We start from the raw sequence: 14,286 nt of genomic DNA on the forward strand, positions 1-14,286 counted from the left end.
AAACGTGTCTTGGTCATGTCTACATTGTTCTCGAACCCGTAGGGTCCGCACGCTTAAGGTTTCGATGACAGTTATATTATGAGTTTATGAGTTTTGATGTACCGAAGGAGTTCGGAGTCCCGGATGAGATCGGGGACATGACGAGGAGTCTCGAAATGGTCGAGACGTAAAGATCGATATATTGGACGACTATATTCGGAGTTCGGAAAGGTTCCGAGTGATTCGGGTATTTTCCGGAGTACCGGGGGGTTACGGGAATACGGGGAAGAGTATTGGGCCTTGATGGGCTTTAGTGGGAAGAGGAGAAAAAGGCTGCGCCCCCCCTCCCCTCTAGTCCGAATTGGACTAGGGAAAAGGGGGCCGGCCACCTCTCCTTCTCCTCCTATTCCTTCTCCCTTCCTCCCCTCTTGTGGACTTCTACTAGGACTTGGAGTCCTAGTAGGACTCCCTATCCTGGCCGCATCTTTGCCTTGGCCGGCCTCCTCCTCCTCCATCCTTTATATACAGGGGCAGAGGGCACCCCATAGAAACAAGTTGATCCACGTGATCTATTCCTTAGCCGTGTGCGGTGCCCCCTGCCACCATATACCTCGATAATACTGTAGCGGAGTTTAGGCGAAGCCCTGCTGCTGTAGTTCATCAAGATCGTCACCACGCCGTCGTGCTGACGAAACTCTTCCCCGACACTTTGCTGGATCGGAGTCCGGGGATCGTCATCGGGCTGAACGTGTGCTCGAACTCGGAGGTGCCGTAGTTTCGGTGCTTGATCGGTTGGATCGTGAAGACGTACGACTACTTCCTCTACGTCGTGTCATCGCTTCCGCAGTCGGTCTGCGTTGGGTACGTAGACAACACTCTCCCCTCGTTGCTATGCATCACATGATCCTGTGTGCGCGTAGGAAAATTTTTGAAATTACTACGAAACCCAACAATTGGTGATGCGCTGGTCGACAGGGGTATGAGGGTCCGCAATGGAGATGCAATCATAAGATCGCGTGTGCGGAGCGGCAGGAGGCGCGTTCGAATCTACTAGGGCCACGCGCCTCCGACATGAATCCCCTCGTGACGACGGCCCGTTTCCGCGAGTTCTTCGTGCGCCCCATGTGCATCCCCGACACTCGTCACTCCAAGAGAAAGGAAAACGCGGGCAGGCGTTTGCTTTCGCTCCCTTCCACGCGCCATCGCACCAACCGGGCACGCTCTGCCGCGCGGCGCCGCTCACCGAACCCGTGCGGAAAGCCGCGGGCAGCCCCGGCGCACACACAATCGACGCGCAATGGCCGTGTGCCGTTGGGGCAGGTGGAGACTTCACGCCCCCGCGACACGCCGCACACCGACACGCACGCAGCCACACATACGTGCTCTCCCTTCGCGTCCAAGCCTCCCTCCCATCCCCGCTGCACCGCAAGTCAACCGCCTTTCCACCTCCCCCGCCCCCTCGCCGTCGTCTCCCTCCTGCCGGAACGCCAGTATATAGAGCCGCACAGGCATTTCTTTGCTGCCACGACAAGGAGGAGACGGAGGCTCGGAAGGCTGAAACTGCAGTCTCGGCAAGGCCGCCTCTCTTTAGCTAGCGTAGCAGACTTCTGTTCAGACTGTTCTTGCGTGCAGTGCACTTCTTGGCTAGCTAGCTACTCGGCCATGGCGGATCACCAGAGGCAGAGGATCCACCCGGTGGACCTGGAGGCGGGCCAGCCGAGGCCGTCGGCGCCGCTGGTGCCGCCGGGCAGCTCGTTCCGGTCCGACAAGGGCGACCCGGCCGCTGCCCCGGACAGGAGGCCGCCACACCACCAGCCGCTGCCGCCGCCGCCGCGCCGCGTGGCCGCACCTCTGCCGCTGCCGCCACCGAAGCGGCGCAGGGGCTGCTGCTGCCGCTTCATCTGCTGCGTCGTGGTGACCGTCCTCCTGCTCGCCGTCCTCGCCGCGGCGGCCCTGGGCGCGCTCTACCTGGTGTTCCAGCCCAAGGCGCCCCGCTACTCGGTGGACCGGCTATCCGTGTCGCAGTTCCAGGTGGACCCGACCCTCACGGCGAGCGCGCGGTTCGACGTCACGGTGACGGCGGCCAACCCCAACAGCCGCATCGGCATCTTCTACGAGCGCGGGTCCAGCCTGAGCGTGTGGTACGACACCCACAGGCTCGCCCAGGGCGCGCTCCCGGCCTTCTACCAGGGCCGCCGCAACACGACGGTGCTGGGCGTGGTGATGGCCGGGCAGGCGCAGCTGGGCAGCGCGGTGGTGGCGGCGCTGCGCGACGAGCAGCAGACGGGCGCCGTGCCGCTGGTGTTCCGCGCCGACGTGCCCGTGCGGGTGGAGCTCGGCAGCCTCAAGCTGTGGACGGTCACGTCCAGGGTGCGCTGCGACCTCGTCGTCGACAGCCTCCTCAACGCCAGCAGCCAGATCAAGATCAAGGCCAGCAACTGCAAGTTCAGCTTGAAGCTGTGATCGGCCCTTGTCCTTCTTTGTTCTTTCATGGTGTAGTGTAATTCTTTGGGTGGTTCGTTCTGGGGGTCGATCGATCGAGTTCTTGGCCTTGTGGGCGTGCTGGATTCTTTTGGCAGCAGAGAGCCGTGCCGTGTTTACATCGGTGCACTCCCACCCCCTAGCATATCTTTTCCAGTAGCTCCGTGCATGTACATCTTGTGTAGAGTTGATATCACCTTGCTGTTACAGAGGAGTAATAATATGCATCCCTAGATTTTCATGGAAGTCCTATTTTGATCCCGAGCTCAAATGCAACCTGATAAACATTAAAATATTAAAAAAAGTAAAAAGATTCAACAAATTCTAATTTTTTTGTGCGGATATTTTTGACAATTTTTATCTATGTTGAACAAATTTCAGCACAAAATGATATTCGTGGAAGTCATGGTAAAAAATCAAAACCAGCACTCCAAAAATGTTTTCAAACTAGAATTTTTGGGGCGTTGATTTTGTTTTTTTCCATGACTTTCACGAATGTTATTTTGTGCTGAATTTTGCAAGCATAAAAAGCATTTGTCAAAATTATCAAGAAAAGTCAGATTTTTTTTGAAGTTTTCTAATACTTTTTTGATTTTACAGTTTATCAGGAGCATTTGAGTTCAGGAGGAGCAGATAGGGAGAATATCTGGTACTCCCATCCCTAGAGTACTCCTTGTGCTCCAAACTCGGTAGCATATTTTTAAATAGTCAAAAAATTCTGAAAAAAAATCTAGCACATCGACACAACATCAATGTATGTTGTCAAAAAAATTCAAAACATTGCTTGAGATACAAAAATGACAAAATCGATATCAATGTGATAATGGGCCAAATCTAAAGCCCAACTTATGTTGTGTACTATTTACTGTCGAATTTGTCATTTATGTTTCTCAAGCTATGTTTCGAATTTTGATTTCAAATGTTGTGACAAGATACAACGGTGTTGTGTCTATGTGCTGGATTTTTTTTCAGATTTTTTTGACCATTTAAAAAAGTGCTACCAAGTTTGGAGCACCGGGAGCACCCTAGGGGTGGGAGTACGAGATATTCTCCCCTAGTACTTGAACCCTGTGGGTTGGTTTCATCACGTGAAACATAACTATCTGAGCCATGTTTAGTTATGTTTTGTCAATAACATAGCTAGACCTATTTAAATCGCACACCGATTTTTTTTTGAGCTCGACACGGAGAGGATAATGAAGCCAGAATATCACATTTTTATTTCAATTGGATACATTTCGCTTCAACTATCTTGATTCTCACCGACATTTTATTTGAAAAGACCTGCAGGAGCACCATTGATTTTTCACAAATACTTGTATTACCTCAAGTCGAGTCCACATTCCAAACCAAGTTCTCACTCTCTCGCAAAAAAGAAGAAGAAGAAATCCACTCGTCGGTGCTCGTTTTGGCCAGAAAAGAGATGAACTTCAAGTTCATGAGTAAATTTCTTTTAAGGCGGTCTAAAAAGTACTCCATCCGTTCCATAATATAAGAACGTTTTTGGCATCACACTAATGTCAAAAACGCTCTTAGGACAGAGGGGGTACATTTGAAATAGCCTACCAGGACAGTACATTCGAAATAGCCTACCAGGATCTATGCACGAAAGAAAGTACACCAAATGTTTAACTGCTCTACCTAAAAGTGGAAGGGATTAAATTAACTTGCTGGCATGTTTACCTAATCCACAAGAACAATGTAGCTTCATCTCTGTGTGGTAGTGCTAGTGGTGGTGTTGCTGCGCTCAGCGCCTTTGTATCCTGTCCTGGGTGTGTGCGTGTGTTGCGGTGGCGTGGCGTGTGTTTGTCTGGATGCTTGTTGATTGGTGCTTTATTTATAAAGCGGTGCGAAAGCCTTTTTCGGTAATCCACGAGAACAATCGTGCAGCCCTAACATTATCCCCTGAAAGTCGTAGGACTAGGACCGGCTGCTGCAGGGATTTTATATAAATCCCAAATCCTAGCAGTTGGCACGTTATCAATCGCACTGTGAATCAAATGACGGAACTGTTTGAACCACTTGTTGAAATCCTATTCTGCCATCAATAGAAGATTAGTCTTCGTCCATTTGCTAATGGGATACATCGGTTGGCACATTTCTTTCTTCTTCCATCGCAGCACGATCAATGCTAGTTGACTGTCAAATCCGGGCCCAAAACCTATTATTGGCCCCGTGGACTTTAAACACTCAAGGAAATGGTCAAAAACACTGGAGATGCTCATGGGTTTGTTCTCGGCAGCTTGTTGGCAGCGTCTAGCAGTGCACGGTTGTGCGTTTCTAGCGTTTTTGGCTTTGTTTTGTCGTGTCCTTTATTTGATCAGCTTTTGAGGACTTCCTCAAAAAACCTTATATCGTTTGACTTTACTTATATAAAGTGGGGACGAAAAATTCTCAGAGATAAATGATAATATCTAATCTTTCATGTAACAACCGGTAGAAATAGAACAAGCCTAACGCGTGAAAGTCGGCACAGTATACGCGAAGCCACGCCATAGGCTTGGGACGCTACACCACGATTGACAAGGCATGGATTAAGAAAAAGAATATACTTGCATGCACACAAGACAAAAATGATGTATCATCAAGATCATCGGTAACAAAGAAATTTAAAAGTTCTAATTCTCAAACACTTACTTGATTTGTAATTCGTCTTCCGTTGACGGTTTGTTGTGTTAGAGTTTTGGGCATGGCTATGCCTAGCCAATTAACTACTCTCTCTGTCCCATAATATAAGAGCGGTTTTGATATTAGTCCCTCCGTCCATGAATAAGCGCACATACAGAAACTTTAGGGTAAATTATGGATTGGAGTAAAAAATGCATTGAAAATGTGCAAACCATCATCTTTCTCCTCTTTAATTACCCACCTCCAATGAGCTAAGTGCATGTAGAAAGTAAGGAGACCATGTGTTGAATCTTATTGGTCTTGATTACCGTGTGATGAGAGAGAAATATATTTTCTACTTTAAAATGCATTGAAAAGATGGAAAAATTTCAAACGTCAAACATACACTTATTCATGGACGAAGGAAGTAGTGTAAAAAAGCCTCTTATACACTACTAGAGAAAAGCTTATAGACAAATGCTTACTAGTAGCGCGGGTTTATAACCCTCGCTACTGCTACTTGCTAGTAGCGTGAATTTATAACCCTCGCTACTACTAAGTTGATAGTAGTAGCGCGGATTTATAACCCTCGCTACTACTAAGTGGTCTCTACCGTGCCCCCGGGACAATGCCATAGCAGTAGCGAGGGTTATACCCCTTGCTACTACTAAGTTGATAGTAGTAGCGCGGGTTTATACCCCTCGCTAATACTAAGTATATGGTTTTTTAACAACCCTGAAATCCCCATCTCCTCCCCCAAATCCCTCCTTTCTTTCACCACCCTCTCCTCTTTCTCTCTCCATACGCTCTCACATGGACCTCTTGCCCATGCGCCCCTCCTCCATGGCGCCGAAAGAGGTCGCCGCCTCACGCCACCGGCATCTAGGAGCTCGCCGGTCTTCCACCGGCGTCTAGGAGGCCGTCGCCTCGCGCCACCACACCGGAGCACCTCACCACCGGTGACTAGCCCCGCTGCTCCCTCCATCTCCTTCCTCCCTCCCTTGGTTTTCCTTTTCTCTCTCTCCCTCTGGTTTGACTCACCCTCCCATGTCCATGCCCGTGCAAGTCGTCGCCATGGACGACCAGGAGCTATCTGGCATGGTCGGGAAAAGGAGCCCCACGCTGCTGCCTTGCTCTTCATAGAAACAGGTCCTCTCCAACAGCCACCGCAGGATCTGGTCTGCCGCTGTCTGTTCATGCCTCCGGCGACCCTAACTGTCGCTAGATCGAACCACTGCTGCCATTGACAACACACACGGGATCCAGATTTTTTTGTTTTTGAAAGTAATAGTAGCAACACGGGGTATAAGTCCCGCTACAGATAATTAGCAGTAGCGTTGTACCGCAACACACGCTATAACTAACCATGTATAGCAGTAGCGCGTGTCAACACGCGCTACTGCTACAAGTTAGCTGTGGTGCCGTATTAGTAGCATAGGCGCCTGCGCTACTGATACACCCAAAACCCGCGCTACTGCTAGGCTTTTCCCTAGTAGTGATATTATGGGACAGGGGGAGTAACTCCTAATAAATTCCAACTGTTCAAGGATTGCAAGAGGTGCATGATCTTTAGTCTGATCCCATGGAGGTGGAGTGAGACAAACTTAAATGGTGAAGTCCCTTTGTTTTTGCGGGGGATTATATGGTGAAGTCTCCCCACCTTATTAACTTATGGGTATGATGAAAAAAGGAAAATATTAGACGCATGTGCTTGCCTTGGTGAGCTCGAGCCGGGGGCGTGAAAGCGGGACTTGCAGGTGCAGAACTTTCTTTGCCATTTATTTTGATTTCTTAACCGACTAATTTACGAGTTGGAAGCCTAGTCGATTTGGATTGAGACCATTCATTTCTTATTATATTTATATGACCTATTGGCCACCATCATCGTCACATCAAATCAAGGTATGGTTTTTGCCTCATTTCGTTGTTTGCACCATCACTGTAGTCTACTTCACCCCAAAACATTCGCGTGCACCGGTGTGACGCCCTTGATTCAATCGTACACTAATCATAGACGCAAATGTGTACGATCAAGATCAGGGACTCACAGAAAGATATCACAACACAACTCTAGACACAAATCAAAATAATACAAGCTTCATATTACAAGTCAGGGGCCTCGAGGGCTTGAATACAAAAACTCGATACACAAGCGTCAGCGAAAGCAACAATATCTGAGTACAGACATAAGGAAACAAAACTGCCTTAAGAAGGCCATCACAAAAGCAACAACGATCGAAAAGGAAAGGCCTCCTGCCTGAGACCTCCTAACTACTCCTAGTCATCTGCGGTCTCCAAGTAGCGGTAGGCACCATTGGGGTAGAAGTAGTAGTCAACGGGAGTGGCATCTGGCTCCTGGGATCCATCATCTGGTCGCAGCAACCGAAAAGAAGGAAGAAGGGGGAAAAGGGGTAGCAAAGCAACTGTGAGTACTCATCCAAAGTACTCGCAAGCATCAGACCTATACTAAGTATGCATCAGTATCAAATGGAAGGGTTCTATCTGTGGACTGAACTGCAGAATGCCAGAATAGCGGGGAAGGCCTAGACTATATCTTCAAGCAGCTCCAAGCATCTTGCAGCATGTAGAAGAGTAGAGAATAACATTTTAACATTTAACAAGCATGTTGTAATATTAATGCCCAGAGATCCTTCCTCAACTCCCTGCGAGAAAGCAATCTCGGAGCCAACATATCCATCACATGTCTCAAGTATCCATTTCTAGTTGTAATAGACCAGGATACAAGTCTGAATGTCCGTTACCGAGGACACAACTATTCGAATAGATAACTTCCCTAGAGGGGTGCACCACATTATCCAACACACTTGATTACTCTGGCAGGACACACTTTCTAGGGTCCATGCCCGACCTCGAAAGATCAACACGTCGCCGCCCTACCTAGGCTCAGCAGAGAGGTCCCCACCAGTCTACGTCCTAAGCACTACAGGGTCTTGGGCCCATCGCCCATTGCACTCCAGGTTGTTGCGTGTAGGGTGGGTCCAGGCTCCACCACAGTCATGGGTGGTGACGTCCCAGCCGTGCCGCAATGCTGAACTGGACGTCTGACAAAGCATCGGCTGATACCGCAACGTCGAGTGCCCATATCTATTCCCGCGTGGTGGTTAGTGCGTAAAGGCCAGTGGCCAACTCAGAACAAATACCCAAACCATTAGTGTGTTAGGAGCTCGCGTAGATGAGCAGAGACTCACGAGAATGTGACCCTGTCGCCCCGTCTCGTGGAAATACAACAAGGGCCAGGCCAGACCCTCTCTCTCTAGGGCAGTCTACTTGCCCGGTTGTGCCTCGTAATTATCTCGCGGGTGCTCTCCGGGCCGGCCCGACTTTCACATCAACTTGCGGGTACCCCTCAGGGACGACCCGACTTCAACAATGGTATCAAGTAAAGTTCAGGAACTGTGTGTCCATAACATCAAGGGGGAATCCGAGGAATCACCCTCGATGGAATACACTTGATGTAATCGTCTAGGCGAACATATGAGGAATCACCCTCGAGGTTCACAATTGAGGTGTTGCATGATAGAGTCGTATCGGGAGTGGTGAAGGAGGAATCACCCTTGGTGACCACGACCAAATAGCTACACTACATAATTATCATTAGGAGTGCCTTACGAGGTATCACCCTCAGCACCTCGATAGTAGCTCTGCAGAATCGAGCAACAAAAGGGGCGTGATGTGATGTGAGGTGTCGGGCTCTGGCCGTCGATCACGTTGATCGAGTCATCAATGATGAAGCGGGGGTAACAAGGACAAGGTGGGGGGTCACTGATGGATCACTAACCAACCTATACTAAGCAGTTTAGGATAAGCAGGTAGGTAAAAATAGCAGGTTACAAAAGCAAGCTATGCACCAGAATAGGAGAAAACAATTATAGTAGCAAAATCCAATGCAAGCATGAGAGAGTATGGAATGGGCGATATCAAAATGATCAAGGGGGGTTGGCTTGCCTAGAAGCTCTGCTGAAAAGGGAGAAGAGGTCATTATCGACGTAGTCGATCACAGTGGCATCAACAGCGGTCTCGGGGTCTACCGGAGAAGAAGAAGAGGGAGAAGAAACAGTAAATACAAAGCAAACAGGTGCATGACATGACAACAGGCAGAGCTACGGGTGTTCTAACATGGGGCTACCACTACTGTAGGATGCTGCTAACGTGACACTACGATCAAACACCCTTCGACGAAATTGTGTGCGATACAATAATCGCAAGCGGCGGTGTAAAAAAACCATCAAAAAAGGTGCAAAACATTTACGATGACGAATGCATCAAACACGGTTCAAATTTTGGTTGCGTGTGTGATTCAGGGCATATGATTCAGTTAAATTAATTGTCTGCCATGAGGAGGAACAAAAAAACATGCTGCCAGATGAAGGTGTGTGCGATATGTAGCATACGCTTCACTCGAATGAACTGTTTGTGATTAGGCAACATAAAAGAAACGATCAACCAGATCAAGGTGTGTGCGATATACTGCATGCAGGTTCACTTGGATGAACTATTTGCGTTGAGACAAGAGAACAAAAACAGTTCAATATAACAGGATGTGTGTGATACGCGGCTAACAAGTCTGTAATCAGAAATGTGTGCGAAGACCAATAATAACACAGACGATTGCTTCTAATAAGATGTATGTGATATGCTCTGTCTACACAACATCTATTGGCCAATAATTATACATCTTTAACATCAGACCAATAATTTAACCTCAAGGTCCTTGTTTTTTAATTTTTTTAATTTTTTAACACATGTTAAAGAAGGTCTACCACATTACTTTTTGACAATGTGCGATACATGGCATACAGTTGATTCATCCGACCTGTTTGTGAGGAATAAGCCGTGTGTGTTGTGGTCAAACGCTTGCTAGTGTACATCCGTTTGCGATTGATGAATTCATCACCGACGGGTTCCCTAGTGTGGTCCGTGTTTATCTCATCATCATCTACTTCTTGTGCTAGCTCGATGTTCCTTATATGCTAAGTTTCCATTAATTGATGGCGTTTTATGAACACACCACCGTTTCCCGCCATTTTCTCACCTGTTTCCCGCCACCCAGCGATATTGCGCATAAACTTAGGCGGAGCGCGACATATGAAGGAAACAAGCGCAGCCTGTAGCACATCCACCTTTTCCAAGCATGCCAACCCACCAAAGCGCCGCTCTGCCATCAACCTCGTCGAAGAGGAAAACCAGAAGGCGCCACAGCCTGTCGAGGCCGCGGCGCTCCCTGGCAACGCGACGGATGACGCCGTGATGCGTGTCATCGCCATGGCTGAGCAGACTCTTGGCGCATGGCACTTCAGTGCCGCGGATCAAGATAGGCATGTCAGCGCCGACAGGCTGCAGCTCGCTGCACAACATGATCGATGGCGCGCCGCAAAGCAAGGTAGGCGCATCCGCACCGATAGGCTGCGGCTCGCCGCACGACGAGACTGTTGGAGCGCCACAGAGCAAGAGGCGCGGTGCACCGCATAGCAAGAGTGGATCCATCGGCACTTGCCTACTGTCAACAGGGCGTCGCAGCTGGGTACACGTCCCGTCAGTACCCCCATTCCTCGCCAGGAGTAGGCACATGCCCTTTGCATTGTACTTGCACTAGAGGTCGGCCGCGCCATACTTGCACCGGACGCCCGCCGCGCCGTTCGCATGGGTCGTGCCGTTCGCCTTGTCCGCGGCCCACTCAATGCCAACGCGCTGGTCGGTAGGCTCGACCGCCTCCTTGGCCCAGATGTCCATCTGGGCATAGTAGAGGAACATGGCCGTCGCATCCTCGAGGTGGTGATCTCTGATGAAATAGCCAACTTGGAGCTCGAGATCGCGCTCTATATGTATCGCGAGAATGTCGACCGCTTGGAAGAACGCCTGCACGAGTTCGGCCAGAGCCAAGAGCTACCGTAGGCAAAGGCGGCTGGTCATAGTCTCATGGTCGCATTTTATTTTGTTGAGTCGTTTCGACGTGGATAGCTATGTATTCACAGCAATCATAGTATTGCTCTATTTATTGCTTCATTTCAATGTGCGTACTCTGTTTTCCGTTCTTATATGTTCTGTTTCAATGTGTGTATATACGCTTTCCATTCTATATATGTGGATGATAACAACTAGATTCAAATTAGTATATAAAAATAGATAGAAAATGGAATTCATAATTTATATATATAGGGTTGGACTATTCTATTACCCATAACAGAATATTATTCTATTACCCCCCCACCCCTATAGGCGCGACGTGCACACCAGCGTAGAATCCCCCCGACCCCAACCCACCTTCTTTCACCGGAGGCAAGCGTTGTGGGTGAGCGCGCGACGGTGGCAGCCGGAGCGAGGGAGCCCGCGGCGCCATGACTGGCCGACGACGGATCCGCCGCCACCTCCTCCATCCTTCTGTCGCCGGATCCAGCGACGGGGTCGTGATCCCCACCTCCTGCCTCCCTCCGTCGCCGGATCCATCAACAGGGCCGTGATCCCCGCCTCCTGCATCCTTCCGTCGCCGGATCCATCGTCGGGGTCGTGATCCCCGCCTCCTGTCTCCCTCCGCCGCGGGATCCATCGGCAGGGCCGTGATCCCTGCCTCCTGCCTCCCTCCGTCGCCGGATCCATCGACGGGGCCGTCATCCCCGCCTCCTGCCTCCCTCCATCAACGGGGTTCCTTCTCCGGGGCAGTGATGCCCACAAGGTGCTGCCTCAACGAACCTCTTCGCCAGACGTCCACCACAAGCAGGAGCTGCGTCAATGGCGCTGCCTCCCAAGAACATGCCTGTACGACGCCCACGAGAGGTAGAAGAAGAAGTCAGTCAACTGGAGGTAATGTCTGCTTCCCACATTTGTGTCAGTCCATCAGTTCGTCAGTCCTGCTATGAAGAAGAACCCGATGGTACATTGCAAATGCTTGCATCAGTTCATTTACACCCCTGCCACTTGATGCACAATTAGGATGTCGAGATTAATGTCAGTACCTCTAATATGGTAGCTTCAGTTCAAGTAAAAAAACTTAAACTTATGCATCAGTCCAAGTAGATAGTACTAAGGTTCAGCTACCACTGAAAGTTGTATGCTGTTATTTCTAAGAGTACAAGTCATGTAGTTGCGCCAGTTCGAACGAGTAAAAAAACTGTTACTGAAAAAAATATAAAATTGTTACACAGTAAGTTCAATGATACATAAACTAGCAATACTTTTAATGTAGATGCATTGATGCACAATTAGGATGTCGAGGTTACTGTCAGTACCTCTAATATGCTAGCTTCAGTTCAAGTAAAAAAACTTAAACTTATGCATCAGTCCAAGTAGATAGTACTAAGGTTCGGCTACCACTGAAAGTTGTATGTTGTTATTTCTAAGAGTACAAGTCATGTAGTTTCGTCAGTTCGAACGAGTAAAAAAACTGTTACTGAAAAAAAATTGTTACATAGTAAGTTCAATGATTCATAAACTAGCAGTACTTGTAATGTAGATGCATAAGTTCTAGATGAAAATTGTAATGCAGTACTTGATCAGTTCATTACACCCCTGCCACTTGATGCACAATTTGGATTTCGAGGTTACTGTCAGTACCTCTAATATACTAGCTTCAGTTCAAGCCAAAAAACATAAAGTTATGCATCAGCCCACGGAGCTACTAGGCTTTGTATAAGGTTCAGCTACCACTGCAAGTTGTATAATGTTATTTCTAATAGTATATGCCGTGTAGTTGCGTCAGTTCGAACTAGTGAAAGAATGTTGTTGAAAAAAAATATACACTTGTTACACAGTAAGTTCAATGATACATAAACTAGGAGTACTTCTAGTGTAGTTGCATAAGTTATAGATGAACAAAAGAGAAGACATGCATCAGTTCAATGTCCAGTTTACAAGCAGTGCTAAAAAACAGTACATCAGTACATCAGTGTTGAACATGTACGTTCATCAGTTCGACTGAAAACGAAACCAGATTAATCCCAAAAATGTTGAATGTCATTGCAGAAGGTGGCACACCAGCGAGCGTTTGATGAGCCAAGCAGATATGAGGCACCACCTGGTTGGGTAACACCAGAAATACCACCTGGATACTTCAATAATACAGGCAGATTTCAAGATACACTGGAATCATCAGAAGCACAGACAGGTTCTTCTATGCAGAAAGCACCAATATCTGGCAATACAAGCTTTGCCGCTGCTGGGTTGCAACAAGGCCAACAATATCACCAACAACAAATGTTTTCCTTCCCTAGCGCATGCAAAAAGCCAAGGACAGGAAGTCGTGGATGGGTTGTAACAAGGCTTCCACCAGTCGCTCCGTCAACATCAATCATTCGTGCTGCAAAAGCGGTTACGACGGGAAGACCAGGCCAAAGAGACAGAAATTTTGGCCACTCTAGTAGGTTCAAAAGTACAAGATATGAGCCATATAGACAGGAGCAACCTCACAATGAATCTGAGGGGAGACGACCGTACAATGAGAGACGGAGATCTTCGTCAACGTTGCTCCCTCCAAGAGATGCATTGCTGCATGTGCCAAGGGTGACACCACCCGTGCCCATACACTAGGGTGAACAACAAACACCGGAGGCAGCGCAGAGCTATACACATGTAAGTATCCATATAGGGAAAAAACATACATGCACAACCCATACCATGGTACTGTGACCACCCCATCTAACATTTTCATAACTGCGTTTTTGTTTGCTCACTGTTGCGTGCAGCCACCTGACATTGAAGCTTACGTTCTGCCAAGGCTAGAGATGCGCTTTGAAACTTTCAAAGAAACAAAGAACTTCTACAACGTATATGCGAAGCACACGGGTTTTGCTGTGAGGGAAGGCCCCAAGTTTAAGACCAGAGCCTACCTTTATTGCACATGCTATGGAGTTTATGAATCCAAGGTGTCTGAAGCAAATAGACAGCATAACAAGACAACAGCCAGAACTAACTGCGAGGCTAAAATGAGGCTGAAGAAGGAAAAGAATGGAACATTTGTCGTAAAAGAGATAGTCTGGGAACACAACCACAGGCTACAGCACCACAGAAATGCTTGTCTTCTTGCACTCCCACAAAAACTTTGACAAAACAATCTTGGAGTACGTTAAGTACCTGCAGTTCAAAGGCATTGAACATGCGCAAATCATGAGCATACTGGGCGGTGATGACCCTGGTAGCTACTTCCTTGAAATGAATGCCAAAGACCCGATTAACCTGCAAGTACAAACTTGTTCTCCTCCCATAAAC

General features: G+C 48.3%; 1 protein-coding gene across 1 annotated transcript; it reads left to right on the forward strand.

Moving 5' to 3' along the window:
- Positions 1–1,310: 1,310 nt before the first annotated feature.
- Positions 1,311–2,712, forward strand: LOC119334408 (NDR1/HIN1-like protein 6). Its single transcript, XM_037606986.1, has one exon. The coding sequence runs from the start codon at positions 1,642–1,644 to the stop codon at positions 2,440–2,442; it is 801 nt and encodes a 266-aa protein (XP_037462883.1). The 5' UTR covers positions 1,311–1,641; the 3' UTR covers positions 2,443–2,712.
- Positions 2,713–14,286: the final 11,574 nt, after the last annotated feature.

The sequence above is a fragment of the Triticum dicoccoides genome, chromosome 1B (assembly GCF_002162155.2).
Source record: "Triticum dicoccoides isolate Atlit2015 ecotype Zavitan chromosome 1B, WEW_v2.0, whole genome shotgun sequence".
NCBI classification, from domain to species: Eukaryota; Viridiplantae; Streptophyta; class Magnoliopsida; order Poales; family Poaceae; genus Triticum; species Triticum dicoccoides.